The 15,113-nt window shown below is 41.5% G+C and overlaps 1 protein-coding gene across 1 annotated transcript in view; it reads right to left on the reverse strand.

The window, feature by feature from the left end:
• Nucleotides 1-485: 485 nt before the first annotated feature.
• The window catches only part of LOC311238423 (broad substrate specificity ATP-binding cassette transporter ABCG2-like), a gene marked incomplete at both ends in the record, with an annotated part of 89,856 nt that continues 75,228 nt past the window's right edge, over nucleotides 486-15,113 (reverse strand). Inside the window, 2 exons of the mRNA XM_084326481.1 lie at nucleotides 486-551; nucleotides 656-839. Of these exons, the coding sequence (XP_084182607.1) occupies nucleotides 486-551; nucleotides 656-839 (250 nt within the window). The remainder of the gene's footprint in view (nucleotides 552-655; nucleotides 840-15,113) is intronic.

Consider the following 15,113-nt stretch of genomic DNA (forward strand, 5'->3'; position numbering starts at 1 on the left):
TGTGTAGGAAGGAAGAGCAAAACAACAATTATTGCCATTCTCTTAACTTTTAATAGAATGCTTTCTGCACATGATTGCATTATTATACCCAAGCACAGTATTACGAATGACCCAGGACATGCTGTAGTAGTACGTATATAAATAAACTACTGCGGTAACTATATATGTGAGCTTTTCTTTTTCTTTCTGTCAAATGTATCGTCTTTAGTAATCGAGTCATCTTCTCAGCAGCCGTAGAGTCGGTTGATCCTCAGGATGTCAATGTCGGACAGATCCTGTCTCTGTCCAATCTGCACATTGGAGTCAGGAATGGGGGTGATGCTGTCTTGTCCGTGCTTGATGGAGAAGGCTGTTCTGCCATAGTGCATGATGGAGGAGTAGTCATAGGGGGTGTCCAGGTTATTGGTGTACTGCCTGTGGAAGTTGTAGGCCATTCTAGGGTCAATATTGCTTTCTGGGTCTTTTTAATGGAACCAAGGTAGAGGTCAATGGAACCGAGGTAGAGGTCGATGGAGGGTGTTCCTCCTCTGGGGGAGGTGCTGGGCCTCAACCTGTAAAGAAAAGATTATATTTTAAGTTTACCTGAGTTTTACCCATATGGGAAATAGTCCAGCGGTAATACACTAGGGTATGTTTTAAACACTTGGTACACTACCTCTCTTTGGGGCGACGTCATTGGCCTCAGCAGGGCCATGACCTCACTGGACACCTCTGCATCCTCTCCTCCCTGAAAAAATAGGTTCGATGTTGTGGCCCTCTCCTTGCAGTGCGGTGCCAGGAACCCCATGATGGCCATATACTTCCACCTCTTGTGGGTAGTGGCCCCTGCTCCACTTCCACTACAGGTGAATAGGGTAAACAATTTAACTAATAGATATCACAATGAAACTTCCCCAGTTGATTACTTATATTAAGACAAGACTTTTTTGTATTACAGGTTTTCTGAAATTGTATGTTTAAATATGCAAATGAGGCATGACCTACTTAAATATGCACTAATTTGCATATAATTCCAGGACAGAAATCTGAACATTGGATAAAGCCATTTTCAAAACTATAGTTTCATTTTGTTGACATATTAGAGCCAAAGGTTATTACAGAGGGGATTTTGGATATCTCTTTTTATCACTCCATAAATCAGAAAATACTCCATTCAGTCCATTTTTATGGTAAAATTCCATATTTCGCCATGTTTTTAGGAATAAAATGTGATATAAATCAGGGTATGAATGCGATATCAACAAACCCTTCTGTAAATACCTTCAGAACATAGATATGAATATGTGAGTGCTACTGAAGTGGAGATTTCTGGCTCAGAGTATGAGGAAAAACTCTTAAAACTCATTTTTGGGAAAACGCCTTCAAAGTTCTGTATTGTAAAATGCCAAACTTTTTTTTTTTAAAAGATATTTACAAATACAATACCTAATCAAACCATTAGTAATAGACAACCTAAACACATGCCTGATAACTGAATAATAATAATAATAATAATAATAATAATAATGATGTTATTGAACTGAACAGAACTACACACAGGCTACAAACAGTGTAGTACAGTGTAGTACCCCCTAATAGGCAAAAAATATTTGAATAGCTATCACTATGAAACTTTCCCAGTTTGTTATGTACATATAAACTAAGAAAAAAGATATTGCAAGTTTTCTGAATTGTATGTTTATATATGCAAATGAGGCACTTCCCCATTAAATATGTGCACATTAATGGATGCAATAAGGCTAAATGAAGTAAAATAAACAACTAAATGTGTGTTATTGACGTTTTATTGTCACTAGTTTCATAGAAGACATGTTTAGGAAGCAAAATATAACAAAATCTCAAAATCAACAAAAAAAAGTATATTTGCCTATTCACCTGGGGTTCTCTCGCCTTAAATAAACAATTTGAGGTGTTCAACCAGTCATATACATAAAGGACACTTGTCAGAGCTTTACTTTTATCAATAACAAAATGTTTAGGACACAATAACTAATGTCCAAAATGTCAGTTAGAACCTTGAAATCACTAATGTTATTTAACTGGCAGTTAAAACTCAGCTAGCTAGTTAACATAACTACAAGGTAGACAGCAAACCAGTTAATGGTGGCAAAGAGGGTCCTGGGGTTTTGAGAGTTACGGATGAGGTCTGAGAAGTATGCGGCTCTCGCTGCTTTAACTGCTAAATGATATCTGATACAAGTGTCTTTAAGCATCTCGAGAGAGACATGGAGTCTATAATTTTTCCACTTACGCTCTGCTCTCCTGTACTCTCTCCTCTGGACTCTGGTGGTGTCATTTAGCCATGGCTGGCCTTTAGACTTTGTTTGTTTTTTTAGTCTAAGGGGGGCTACTGAGTACAGAAGGTGGAATTAAACAGGGATGTGAGTTCATCTATGTTAAGGTGGGAGGGAGAGGCTTCAATAGTACAGATCTTAGGGGCAGCTAGGAAAGCGGAGGACTTTTCAGAGTTTTTAAAAAATGTCGGACTTTTCAGAGTTTTTAAAAAATTTCAGACTTTTCCGACTTTTTGAAATTTTCGAGTTTTTGACATTTTTCGGACTTTTCCGAGTTTTAGAAATTTTTCGGACTTTTCCGAGTTTGCAAAATTTTTCGGGACTAAGGGGGTGTGGCCTAACGGGGCGTGGTCTAAGGATCGGGGGAGTGGTCAACATCGACCAATGAAAGAGGATATCCCTACCGAGTACAATGGCACAACCCGCAAGTCTCTACGACAAACGGTTCAAGAGATACACTGAGGGGTGTGGCCTAAGGGGGCGTGGTCTAATGATCGGGGGAGTGGTCAACATCGACCAATGAAAGAGGATATCCCTACCGAGTACAATGGAACAACCCGCAAGTCTCTACGACAAACGGTTCAAGAAATACACTGAGGGGGTGTGGCCTAAGGGGGCGTGGTCTAAGGATCGGGGGAGTGGTCAACATCGAGCAATGAAAGAGGATATCCCTACTGAGTACAATGACACAACCCGCAAGACAGAGGGCGCTCTCAAGCAATTCAGTACTGCTACACAGAGGGGCAATGAAGGGTTAAGTCGATGAGGTCATTAGCAGGGCAGCTGAGCCATGAGCCATGAGCCTCACAGCTGTTAGGCTGAACCAATCATGAGCCATGAGCCACACAGGTGATGCAATCACGAATGACTTTGCATTTTCACTTTGAATGTATTCCAATGGGGGCAGATGCATGACTGCATTGTCACGATGATTAAAAGCAAACTATAAGAGATGAAGCATTGTGAAGCGCACATGAGCACTTCAAGGAGTAGGCGAAGGGTTGTGTGCGATATTGTGGCATTCCGTCGACAATTGTAGCCCGGGCGGCGATCGGAACAGAAGGGGAAAAAAGCTAAAAAATCATCGTATTCCTAGAGTGGGATTACATTGATGTCTATGGGGAGGAGAACCTTCAAACAAATGGTCATCAGTTGAGATAGAAATGTCCAATTCCATTTATTTTTCTTTTGTGATGTGTTTGTTTTTTTTCTACGTCCAAAATTGAGATCACTCTCGCAATTTACCCAAGGTAGTGGAAAAAAAATTATTTCAGCTACCGCACTCTAACTTGCAATGCATTTCCAATGGGACCGAAATGTTCCTGTTTAAAGTCGATTCGTAGCCAAACGGATTGTTGGAATAGCGCTGTTGCCATAGGCAAGCCGGTCGTTTTGATACCTTTCAGGTGTATGGGGCACGAACGCTCTGGCAAGAGTAGTGTTTGCAAAATCGGTGGAATAAATAATAAATAAATAAAAAGAGTATAGATTACTATAGTGTGGGTGGCAACCTGGCTTCGCCAGGTCACCCACACTAATAAAATAGTATAGATTACTATAGTGTGGGTGGCAACCTGGCTTCGCCAGGTCACCCACACTAAATACAGAAGGCCATTTGTGCAGTGGCAAGAAGCATAATCAGATCAGCAATAGCATCAGGTAAAAAAGTTACATGTTTCATGAAGCGCTAATCGTAGCATACCTTTAAAAGCATTCACAGTAGGAAGTACCTCTAGACAAAGTTTCACTTGCAGCGTATTCCATAAAAAGGGAGCATAGTGGGAGAATGCAGCTTTACCAAGCTCTGACTGCATCAAAGGAACATTTAAACATTTATTTAATCTGATGAGTCCCTATACGTTAAATAGAATAGAATAGAAATACGTACAGAGGGAAATTTGGCACTACAAATCGCTCACAGTAAACAGTAAACATCTAGGTAGACAAAAACAAAGAATAACAATAAAAATAAGCCTAAGAATAAAGAATAAAATAAGCAAGAATAAAATACGGTCCGGGATATACATTCCCTATGTTATGTATATACATTCTAATATAAAATATACAGTAAAAATATACAGAATATAGTGTACAGTAAGTGTAATATTGAACAATGTTGTTTTAAAAGTAAAAGTAAAAGTCCAGGAAGATGGTAACTGTCACCCTGTGCTCAGTGATGCAGTGAGGCACAGTGATGCATTGTAAAGTCTGATGGCTGTCGGAATGAAGGACTTCCTGTACCGTTCAGTGCTACAGTACATATTGGGAGTCTTAGGTCTTGCCTCCGTTCCGTCCCCGAGAATGATAGTCCCCCTTTCTTATGAAGCCTCTGAAAAGAGAGAAAGAGGTAAGCGCTTGGCTGAAATTAAAACACAGCTTCCCTCGTTGGAGCAGGTTTACAGACTCACACAATCCCAAACGGACCTAAATAATATTGTAAAATGTAAGTATGGATACAACTCTATTCTGGGCAAGCAGGTGTCATGTATTCCTAATGAATATCTAAGGTTAATCTGCAGCACAATGAGGTTGCTAACTGGATGGAGGAAAAGGAGAGCGACATAAAACATGGTCCTCACCTGACTTAGTCAGCTGAGAAATAACCGTGTATAGCCAGACAAAAGGAACTATGGTCCAAACTCATTTATTTGCAGAGCGGCCAAGAGTGGATAATGCATTAGTTACATACAGGAATGTATTCAGCATAATACATGATTGTACAAAAGGATCGATGAGGTTAATAATCAAATAGCCCTTTACACGGTGGCTACATAAAGACAGTCTTGCACATTAATAGTATTCATGTTATGTATGAAATAGACCAATAGTACTCGTTGCCACCACATGGTAAACCTAGTCTAAGATAGACATCTTCCTCTAAGTTATCACAAACAGTGATTATTTCATATACAGTTTACTCACGCAGCGGCAAAGTAGAACCATGGTCGGTGGAGAGGATGGAGGCGCAGGACTCAGACCCCCTGGGGAACGGTTGTGGCAGGTCATGAGCTGGCCTGGCCTCTCTCTCACCAAATACATTGTTTTATACCCTGACTTCCCCCCATAGTTTCCTTGCTTCCATACATGGCGTTTCTCCTTAGATGACCTTCTGGGGGAGGCTGGTCAGCCCCCCCTGACTTCCTTGTTGGTGTCTTCTTCCAGTTTCAACAGCGAGGAGGTCTGATGACTTCAGACCTTTTAACATTCCCTTAATAGGGCTTGTGTAATGATCTAGCATTAACCCAGTACAGTCATTGCTTCTTAGGTTAATACCATTCAGTCCACAAGAGCCAGCACCAAACCCCATCTACCAAACTGACAATTTGTATTACTCTATGAAAGGAAAATGCTTTATTATTTAACCAACTTTGGCATTCCTAAAATGGTAATCTATTATTGTATAGATTCAACCACATTGGTCTTGTCCCACAGAGGCATCTCCGCTTTCAGCCTCTTGTGCTGTGCTTCAACCGTCACATGTCTAGAAGGTGTTTGGTTCATGGGGGTTTGAAATGGCGCCTCTACAACTGTGTAAACAACCTTATCATGAGAGAGGTTGCCTGAAGGCTCCTCAGGAATGTACTCTGAGAGTCTATGTAATGCATGCTACAGTTCACTTATTAAAGCATTATTTTGAATTAACTATTAACACAGATATTTTCAGTTTTCAGGGTTGATCTAACAGTCTGTTCAAGTCAATATACCATAATCCTCACTCTGACAATTTACATTGTCATATAACCAGTATCTTGACTTGATTTAGATACATACTAACCATACAATTTAACATAATAACAAAAATCACAATTTTTTCCAATTTTTCTCAATTTTTTCTCAATTTGACCCCTTGACTATGACCCCTCCCAGGAGTGCTAATAACCCGTTTATCAGCTCCCTCACTTAACTTATCCTGCCTTTGAAACAGTGTTTCCCACTTACTTTCATCAGGCTTTGTTCCTCTGGGCTCACAGCCAGAGGTCATTTGTTGAAAACAATTAAAACAATTTAATCTAAACATTACACATTAAAGTATAATACATCACAAATTTTAAAACCCAATTTTCTTAAGTTACATGAAATTTTGTTTCCACATTCTTTTACATGATCTGGGAGAGAAAACATACATTAGTATCACAATATTTTCACTTTACATTCATTCTCTGAAATAATATCTTCTTTCTGCTAATTTTTTCTTAAAATAGTACAATCACATTTGCATAATTAATCAACTGCGCTTCCCATCTATCCTCCCCCCTTTATGACACATATAATGGTCATAACCTTATCACCTTGGTTTCCACAGCCCAGTCCGGCAGAGGAAAGCAGATTTTCAACGAAAAATTTCTTTCACTTCCTATACTCACTCTGACCATAATCGATGTGCATGTTCTTACCTATCCCTGCGTTGTGTCTTAATCTATCCGCCCTTCGCTTGTGCGTCCTACCAAATCAAATGTGCACAAAACAAAGCCCATCAGTATCCAATCAGTCATCTCCCTGTCCCCCACAGTCCAATCCATACATCCTAATCCTCAGAGACTCTTGCCCATATTCTTCAGCTCAGCCCTCAGGCCGGCTCTGCACCCCAGGCCAGGCATGCCCCCAGGTCCAGTCATCCTTCCTGTCATGACAACCTGGTCGTCAGATGAGTTTTTTAGCCTGGAGATTTGTCCCAAAACCCCATCTGTTCAGTTATTACAACCTGGCCCCACCCGCATGGGGTTCTGTAGAGACGGGGGCGAATGCATACAAGAATTCTCCCACCACAACTTGGCAACTGATCACCGCTGGACTGCAGAGTAACAGGGAAGATGAAACCCTATGTTACCATGTTAATGTAATGTATTCATGTTTCCTCCCGAGTTGATCTGCAATCCCCCTCCTCGACTGAGCTGTTGAAGAAACACAAGCACAAAGCAAATCCTTTTACACAATATGTCAACATACTCTATAAGGGAAGCCATCAAAATCCATATGCAAATGTGGTGGAACTACTTAGCTTCGTCGACCACCTGTCCCAATGCATCTCAGCCTCCAACAGTCCTCTCCCACCAGATCATAAAACCCATTTTGGGAAGAAAAAGAAAAAAATCAAACAAAGCCACACACTTCAACAAACAAACACCACTCTGTTGTGGCCTCCAGTCCGTGTAATAACCACGCACACCTAAAAACATGAAAAAAATCCACGCATTTTTAAAACATGTGTGGATAAATAAAAACCACGTTTCCAAAACCATCCATTCAGCTCTATCACTCCTGCTGCAATTCTCACACACACTCTCAACCGGAACAAAGCATCCTGTCCCTGTGACTTGACACCTCCAACGCTTTGACCCTTTCAACCTCATTCCAGTCCACACAATTACAGATAAAAAAATAGAAAAGAAATCTAAAAATTTACATTCAAACGCTCATCCACACCTTCTTTCTTCAACACACAACAGTGGCTGTCAACTTCTAAGACATTTAAAAGAAATAAACTTGAATGAAAGCAGTGTTAAAATCAAAAATAAACCCTAAACCTTGTCACCCAACCAAATATCTCACAGCTATACAACACATTCAAAACTGAAAATAAAGTCCTCAGAAAAGAAAGAAAAACAAGAATCAATCAAACATCACAATCCAACATCATCCATACATTCTGAGCATACCACAGTGGCTGTTAACTTAAACAAAACAAACTCCTCCATTCAAATGATATGAAACAAAATAAGCGACAGTAATCCCAGTTCTATCTGTAGTATAGACCAAGTGTCCTGATATCCCTCTCATCCCGACAGACAAGACAACAGCCTCACTACCCATTAACTGAAATCAAAATGACACAGACAAACCCAACAGCATCACAATCATCCACCGTTCCACTTCATCGAAATCCTCACAAAGAAAAAACATTCACGCTTTGCTTCACTCCTGCATCAAAAACCTTTCATCCAACATAAATCCTCCAAACACAACAAAATAAACAAACCCACTCTCAATCATTCACAGCCACTCTGATCATTTCAACCTTGTCCTCTGCAAACACACATATTACTCTTGTTAATCAACCACAGACAGACAATGTTGTTAGTTTCCCTTCCTTCCTCACTCAGCTTGCCCTGCTCTCAACCTCAGGCTAATCCAATATACTTTACTTAGACTCCTACCCTCACTTCCAAGATGGACTGGAATCCATCTTTAATTCAAACCTATCCATGCATTCCAGTGCACAGGCAGTTCCAAATTATTCCCTCACCAAAATAGTCACCATTCAAAAGTCATAAACCAATTGAATGATTATCTTATTTGATTTTTATCGCTCACCCTCCAGCTGTTCCCTGAATCAGCCCCCTGACTCATCCTCCTGTCATCTGCTATTTCCCTCCTGCTATAAAAATACCTCTCCTGTCATCTCACTTTGCAACCGTTCCCTGCTATTCTCACCTGTGACCTCTCTCCTGGTGCCTAACCTGACCAGCTCTGCTCCGTCACCCTATCATAAAACAGCCCTAGTAGCAGCTTCCCCTCCTCGACCCCCCTTGGGCCTGTGCAACCTTCCCTAAATTGCTTCTGTAAAGATAGCCTGGGTCTCTCCTGTGAGCCTCGTGACCTCGCCTGAATTACTTTATCACCCCTTGACCCTCCTGAAATTCAACAAAAGGTTAACCATCACTATATAGACATCATTTACAATTACTGCAAAAACACTCATACAGTCATCAAAACAGCATATAAACAAGTCCCCATCATTAAATTATCCTGTTCCACGACTGGGCCTGTATTAAATTCCAATATAAAACATTTAGCCTATGCAAATCAACAGAGTTAACCAATTACACAAGAATCAACAAATTTCAACATAGCAACGCAACAAAATACACGCTAACAAGCCTACATCACTAAATTATCATCCCCATGATCTAAAGACTTGCAGAAACCATTAACATAAACATCATCCTATTTAAGTCAACAATGTTATTTAAAGATTTTAACAAAGTACATAAGCATAAACACAATCTCAAAATAATTGTACTCTAGACAGATATATATCACATCTTTATACAATACCATCCATGCACATCACAAATATAAGCATAAAAACATCATTAGTGGTCAGTTCCAAATACTTCCTTATACCTACACACGTGACAAACTGATCCTACTGCAAGCAACATGTATTTCTAGTGTAGAGCATTGTACCAAATTCAGCCTATTATTACTCCCAAACTACTGTTTATCTGTCTGACATGTATGTCATAAATGTTATGATGAATTGAAAATGGGGGACTCTGTCTCTGGTCTGCATCCCCTTAACAATTGTATGTACTGAGCTGTACTGTTTTCAATCAATCAATCAATCAAACCCCCCTTGGTCAAGAACATACCCTTGTGCCTAATGTGTATATGTATGTTTCCATTAAATACAATAACCCAGAGCAGCTAGGTTGTGAACCCCAGCTCTGTATAGGCCATGTATTCATTATTTAATTTCCCCTTGATAGGCCACTGCCTTGTTTGCAGTCTAAGTAAACCTGTTATTGACTTCCTCCACATTAGTTTACTATCTCCCCTTACCTAAGCACCATACATGTTACATCACTTCTACTGTTCACACAAAACCCAATGTACAATATACAAACATATAGCACAAAGCTAAATATAAACTCACCCCGTTTTTCCTAGAGCGAATGAATGAAAAACAGCGATCCGCGCATGCGCACTAGCGCAAACGGCGCACACAGAACGATGTATCGCGACAAAGTACAACTATCACCACAAAACACTCCGTTTCGTCTTAATACAATGCAACGACCTCCGCCGCGCTGTCTAACACTTCCTAACCAACACTTTCAAAACTCTAATCATCACACATGTCGCCCGCAATTTCACAAAACAGCCGCATGCAAGCTAATAGCCTAGCCAGCCTGATGCTATCCCCTTTAGCTCCCACAACATGACGTCAGAAGCAACCAACTTTTGCAAATAACTCCCAATCAACGCTATTATCACACAATCGCTCCATACATAAACATCGCTCACTCAACGCCACTACGCCGCTTCTAACCATAATATTGCACGAGCCCTTTCCACGGCATTATCTCCCAAACTCTCATACCAGCTAAGTAGCTAGCCAACCTGATGTGATGTTCAATGCCCTCCCGGGAGCCGCGCATTATGTGCTGTTCGAGATCCGTACATTCATTCAACCCGCTCAGTACCAATCCAACTCTAAACAACATACACATGTTTAAACAACAAACTACCTTAAAAGAACAAACTATCGTAAAATAATTTAAAACATTCTCATATACCAACGTCATTACACAGTTCAACACAAGTCATAAACCAGTTCTCCTACCCTTTTCTCCGCCTGGCTCCATATGGGCTCCACAGCCAGGATGTTCAAACACTCCTCTCAACACTATGACGTCATCAACCAGCGACATCTTTCCTTCACCATAACATCGTACACAATTGTTACCGCATTAAATATAACCATTAAAACGGCCACAATCACATCAACGAACCACTCGACTCACTTCTTGACAATAATTACTCCCACAGTGTTTCATCAAATCCCTCACATCGCCGCCCTAACATCCCTAGATTACCGCGGCTCTTCCACAGAGCTAAGCTAGTTAGCCCCAACTTCCAATATGATTCACAGACTCGTATCGTTCCGATCCACGTTTAACAACATAACAACCCTCGTCAAGCTTGCTATTGATCACATACATTTACACATCACATTAAACAGACAAACCAACTCCCCGTACGAGGCTTTTGATTACATGGCGCAACATTTATAACCATCAAGATTCTTGTGTAAGCCGACTTTTCATCTAAAAATTGTTCACTGAACATCCTCTAGTGTCCATATCCTAAAAAACCCATATTTTTCCTAATCTCCCGCGTCATACACAGTCCTCCGAGCGGCGAGCCCAGTCATATATTTAATAATAAAATTTCGTCCCACTAACAGGGTAAAGAATTCCCACTTTCACACACTCATCACTCTTTTTACCTAACCCTAAAATCTTCTCATTTCCCATTACTTATCCATAGTCACCTCACAGTCTCAGACTTCCTGCCTATCTGTAACTATAATCCATGCTCTACCGCTCCTCGCCGTGTCCCCTCTTAAGTAATTTACCTATCCCTAACCTATGTGCTTTGGGTCACCTTAAGCTATTACATTCACCAGACAGACATACAAATTCGTATACTTTCCCTCACTTAGGTCTGCTCAATCCACGCAGCCTCCTAACTCGACACCCTGTGTCAATCATTTCCTCAGCGCCGCCTAACATCAGCCCTAGCCTGTCCCTAAAATATGACTAATAACTACTCGTCGGGCCGTCGCTTCTATATAATCAACAAAAAATAAAAAAGTTCCATCCTCCTGCTCACCATGGCATGGCACAACTACGCTGCTCGTATTTCCTGCAATAAAACCCCAAGCAAGCAGGTCGACAGTCTAAATCTAACATCACTCCACCATTCCTGTACGCAAAGAATACATTCACCCTGTGCCCTACTGTGGCTTACACAACCAATTTTCTTATTCACCCCTCGTTCCTTCATCCAGACAGCCACCACTCTGCACTGCAAATCCCCAACCCCCGGCTTTTTCTTTACTACTTGCTCATTATGTGAACAAATCAGAACGGGTCTTAAAACGGCACCATTCTGTTGTGTATTCCTAATGAATATCTAAGGTTAATCTGCAGCACAATGAGGTTGCTAACTGGATGGAGGAAAAGGAGAGCGACATAAAACATGGTCCTCACCTACTTAGTCAGCTGAGAAATAACCGTGTATAGCCAGACAAAAGGAACTATGGTCCAAACTCATTTATTTGCAGAGCGGCCAAGAGTGGATAATGCATTAGTTACATACAGGAATGTATTCAGCATAATACATGATTGTACAAAAGGATCGATGAGGTTAATAATCAAATAGCCCTTTACACGGTGGCTACATCAAGACAGTCTTGCCCATTAATAGTATTCATGTTATGTATGAAATAGACCAATAGTACTCGTTGCCACCACATGGTAAACCTAGTCTAAGATAGACATCTTCCTCTAAGTTATCACAAACAGTGATTATTTCATATACAGTTTACTCACGCAGCGGCAAAGTAGAACCATGGTCGGTGGAGAGGATGGAGGCGCAGGACTCAGACCCCCTGGGGAACGGTCGTGGCAGGTCATGAGCTGGCCTGGCCTCTCTCTCACCAAATACATTGTTTTATACCCTGACTTCCCCCCATAGTTTCCTTGCTTCCATACATGGCGTTTCTCCTTAGATGACCTTCTGGGGGAGGCGGGTCAGCCCCCCCTGACTTCCTTGTTGGTGTCTTCTTCCAGTTTCAACAGCGAGGAGGTCTGATGACTTCAGACCTTTTAACATTCCCTTAATAGGGCTTGTGTAATGATCTAGCATTAACCCAGTATAGCCATTGCTTCTTAGGTTAATACCATTCAGTCCACAAGAGCCAGCACCAAACCCCATCTACCAAACTGACACTTTGTATTACTCTATGAAAGGAAAATGCTTTATTATTTAACCAACTTTGGCATTCCTAAAATGGTAATCTATTATTGTATAGATTCAACCACATTGGTCTTGTCCCACAGAGGCATCTCCGCTTTCAGCCTCTTGTGCTGTGCTTCAACCGTCACATGTCTAGAAGGTGTTTGGTTCATGGGGGTTTGAAATGGCGCCTCTACAACTGTGTAAACAACCTTATCATGAGAGAGGTTGCCTGAAGGCTCCTCAGGAATGTACTCTGAGAGTCTATGTAATGCATGCTACAGTTCACTTATTAAAGCATTATTTTGAATGAACTATTAACACAGATATTTTCAGTTTTCAGGGTTGATCTAACAGTCTGTTCAAGTCAATATACCATACAGGTTAGCACCCTCCTCCTAAACTCAGACAGAAGCACTTGTTACAGCAAGCCTCTTCCGTGTTTTGGTACAGTTTGCAATCGCTCCGTGCCCAGGGACGCTGATTCGTTCTCCAAACGACCTTTTCAAGTGGTCCCGGACACGGAACGGTTATCCGTCCCCGCGGAGACGGAACGCAGCGTTCTCACTACACTACTTTTGGGGCAATCGTGCTCGGAAACGGCCCCGGGTGCATAGTGTGAAAGCACCCTTAGTCTAGCACTGAACGTGCTCCTTCTGTCAGCCAAGTCTGTGTGTAGTGGGTGAGAGCACTGGGAGTATAAGTGCTGGTGACCCATACTTTCAATATCTATCATAAAAGTTTGGTGGTTCCAAAATTTCCGGGTTCATTGTGTTGGCAAATAGACTAGTATGTGGGAGTATAAGGAAAACGGTATGCTGCGGCCCATTTCAATTAAATTCAGGCTTGCATGGGCACATGTTCCAATTTAAATGAGTATACACACAAACCTGGGGCCCTTAAGGCCTTTGGTGGTCTGAGGCCCCTAATGGTCCATTTGACAGTGGTCAGCAGTAGTAGGCATGAGAACACGAGAGTCATAATGGCTGTGGTCGCAGACATCCAAGCTGTGGTCTACAGTGTCACACATGACCTTGAGTGTCCTATTGCTTTCATACAGGATCCAATTTCATATTGTGAATAAAACCCTAGGCTGGTAAAGCTATGCCTCCTAAAGTGTGCAAGCGGAAGTACAGTTTAGACAAAACAATTATAGAAACGTGTGAAGTGCACAATATTTCCTCGCTTAGCCACTGCAACGGCTTTGCCTGAAGAATTTACTACATGACCGGGACGTTCTAGCTTGTTTGCCGACAGGATTCGGGAAAAGTTTGGTCCGTTCGGAGGCAGCTTCCAGGGGAAGTACATACACCGGAAATTCTACCACATTCACCCTTTCGGCCGTAGTGCTTTCCCAGTCACGGATGAGATAAAACTGGGAACGAGGTTAATAAAACGTGTGGAGATTGTCGTGTCTTCTACAAGTACAGAAGAGTACTTGGTTTTGGTTCCTCATCCTCACTGCAGCAATGGTCATAGAAAGAAAACAATAGAAGCAGAACAACATTAATTAAAGTAGTATTACAAATATAATACAATATATAATACTGTATAAATATGATATAAAATGACAATACAGTGATAATGGTGTGTAAAGTGCAATGTGGAGTGCAGTGGGTGTATTTGCTTGTTCTCATGTTTGTGTGTGATTGTGTGCGCATAGTGTGTGGTGAAGTGTGGGTGTGTGTGCGTGTGCGTGCGTGTGCGTGTGCGTGTGTGTGTGTGTGCGTGTGTGTGTGTGTGTGTGTGTGAAGTTGCCGATTTTGTCCCCACCATTTTCAAAAGTATCATTTGTTCAAAATGTTCTGAAAAATAGCATGCACAAAGCAATGTAATAAATGAGAACGCTTTGAGAACGTTTATTTACACAATAAGAGAACATACTGTACAATGGACTGTAAATATAGAAGAAACAAATCTGCGTGTCCTTCACACAGTTTGTCCGTTCACACTTGTGTATTTCTGGGATCTGATAGTGGCTGTGTGAGAGTTTACCAAGAAAGACAAGAAGAGACTTTAGGATGTTTCCTTTCTCTCTCTCTGTCCCTCCCTCACTCTCTCTCTCCCACTCACTCTTCCCCTTCTTTCTCCCTCCCTCTCCCTCTCCCCCCTCTCTGTATCTGTCTCTCCCTCTCTCTCCTCCATCTCTCTCTCCCTCTCCTCTCCCCCCTCTCTGTATCTGTCCCTCCTCTCTCTCTCCTCTCTCTCTCTTCTCTCTCTCTCCGTCCCTCCCTCTCTCTTTCTCTCTCCCACGCTCTCCTCTGTCTAATCTCTCTCCCCCTGTCTCTCTCT

This window comes from Notolepis coatsorum (assembly GCF_963971535.1).
Source record: "Notolepis coatsorum genome assembly, chromosome: 1".
In the NCBI taxonomy this organism is placed as follows: domain Eukaryota; kingdom Metazoa; phylum Chordata; class Actinopteri; order Aulopiformes; family Paralepididae; genus Notolepis; species Notolepis coatsorum.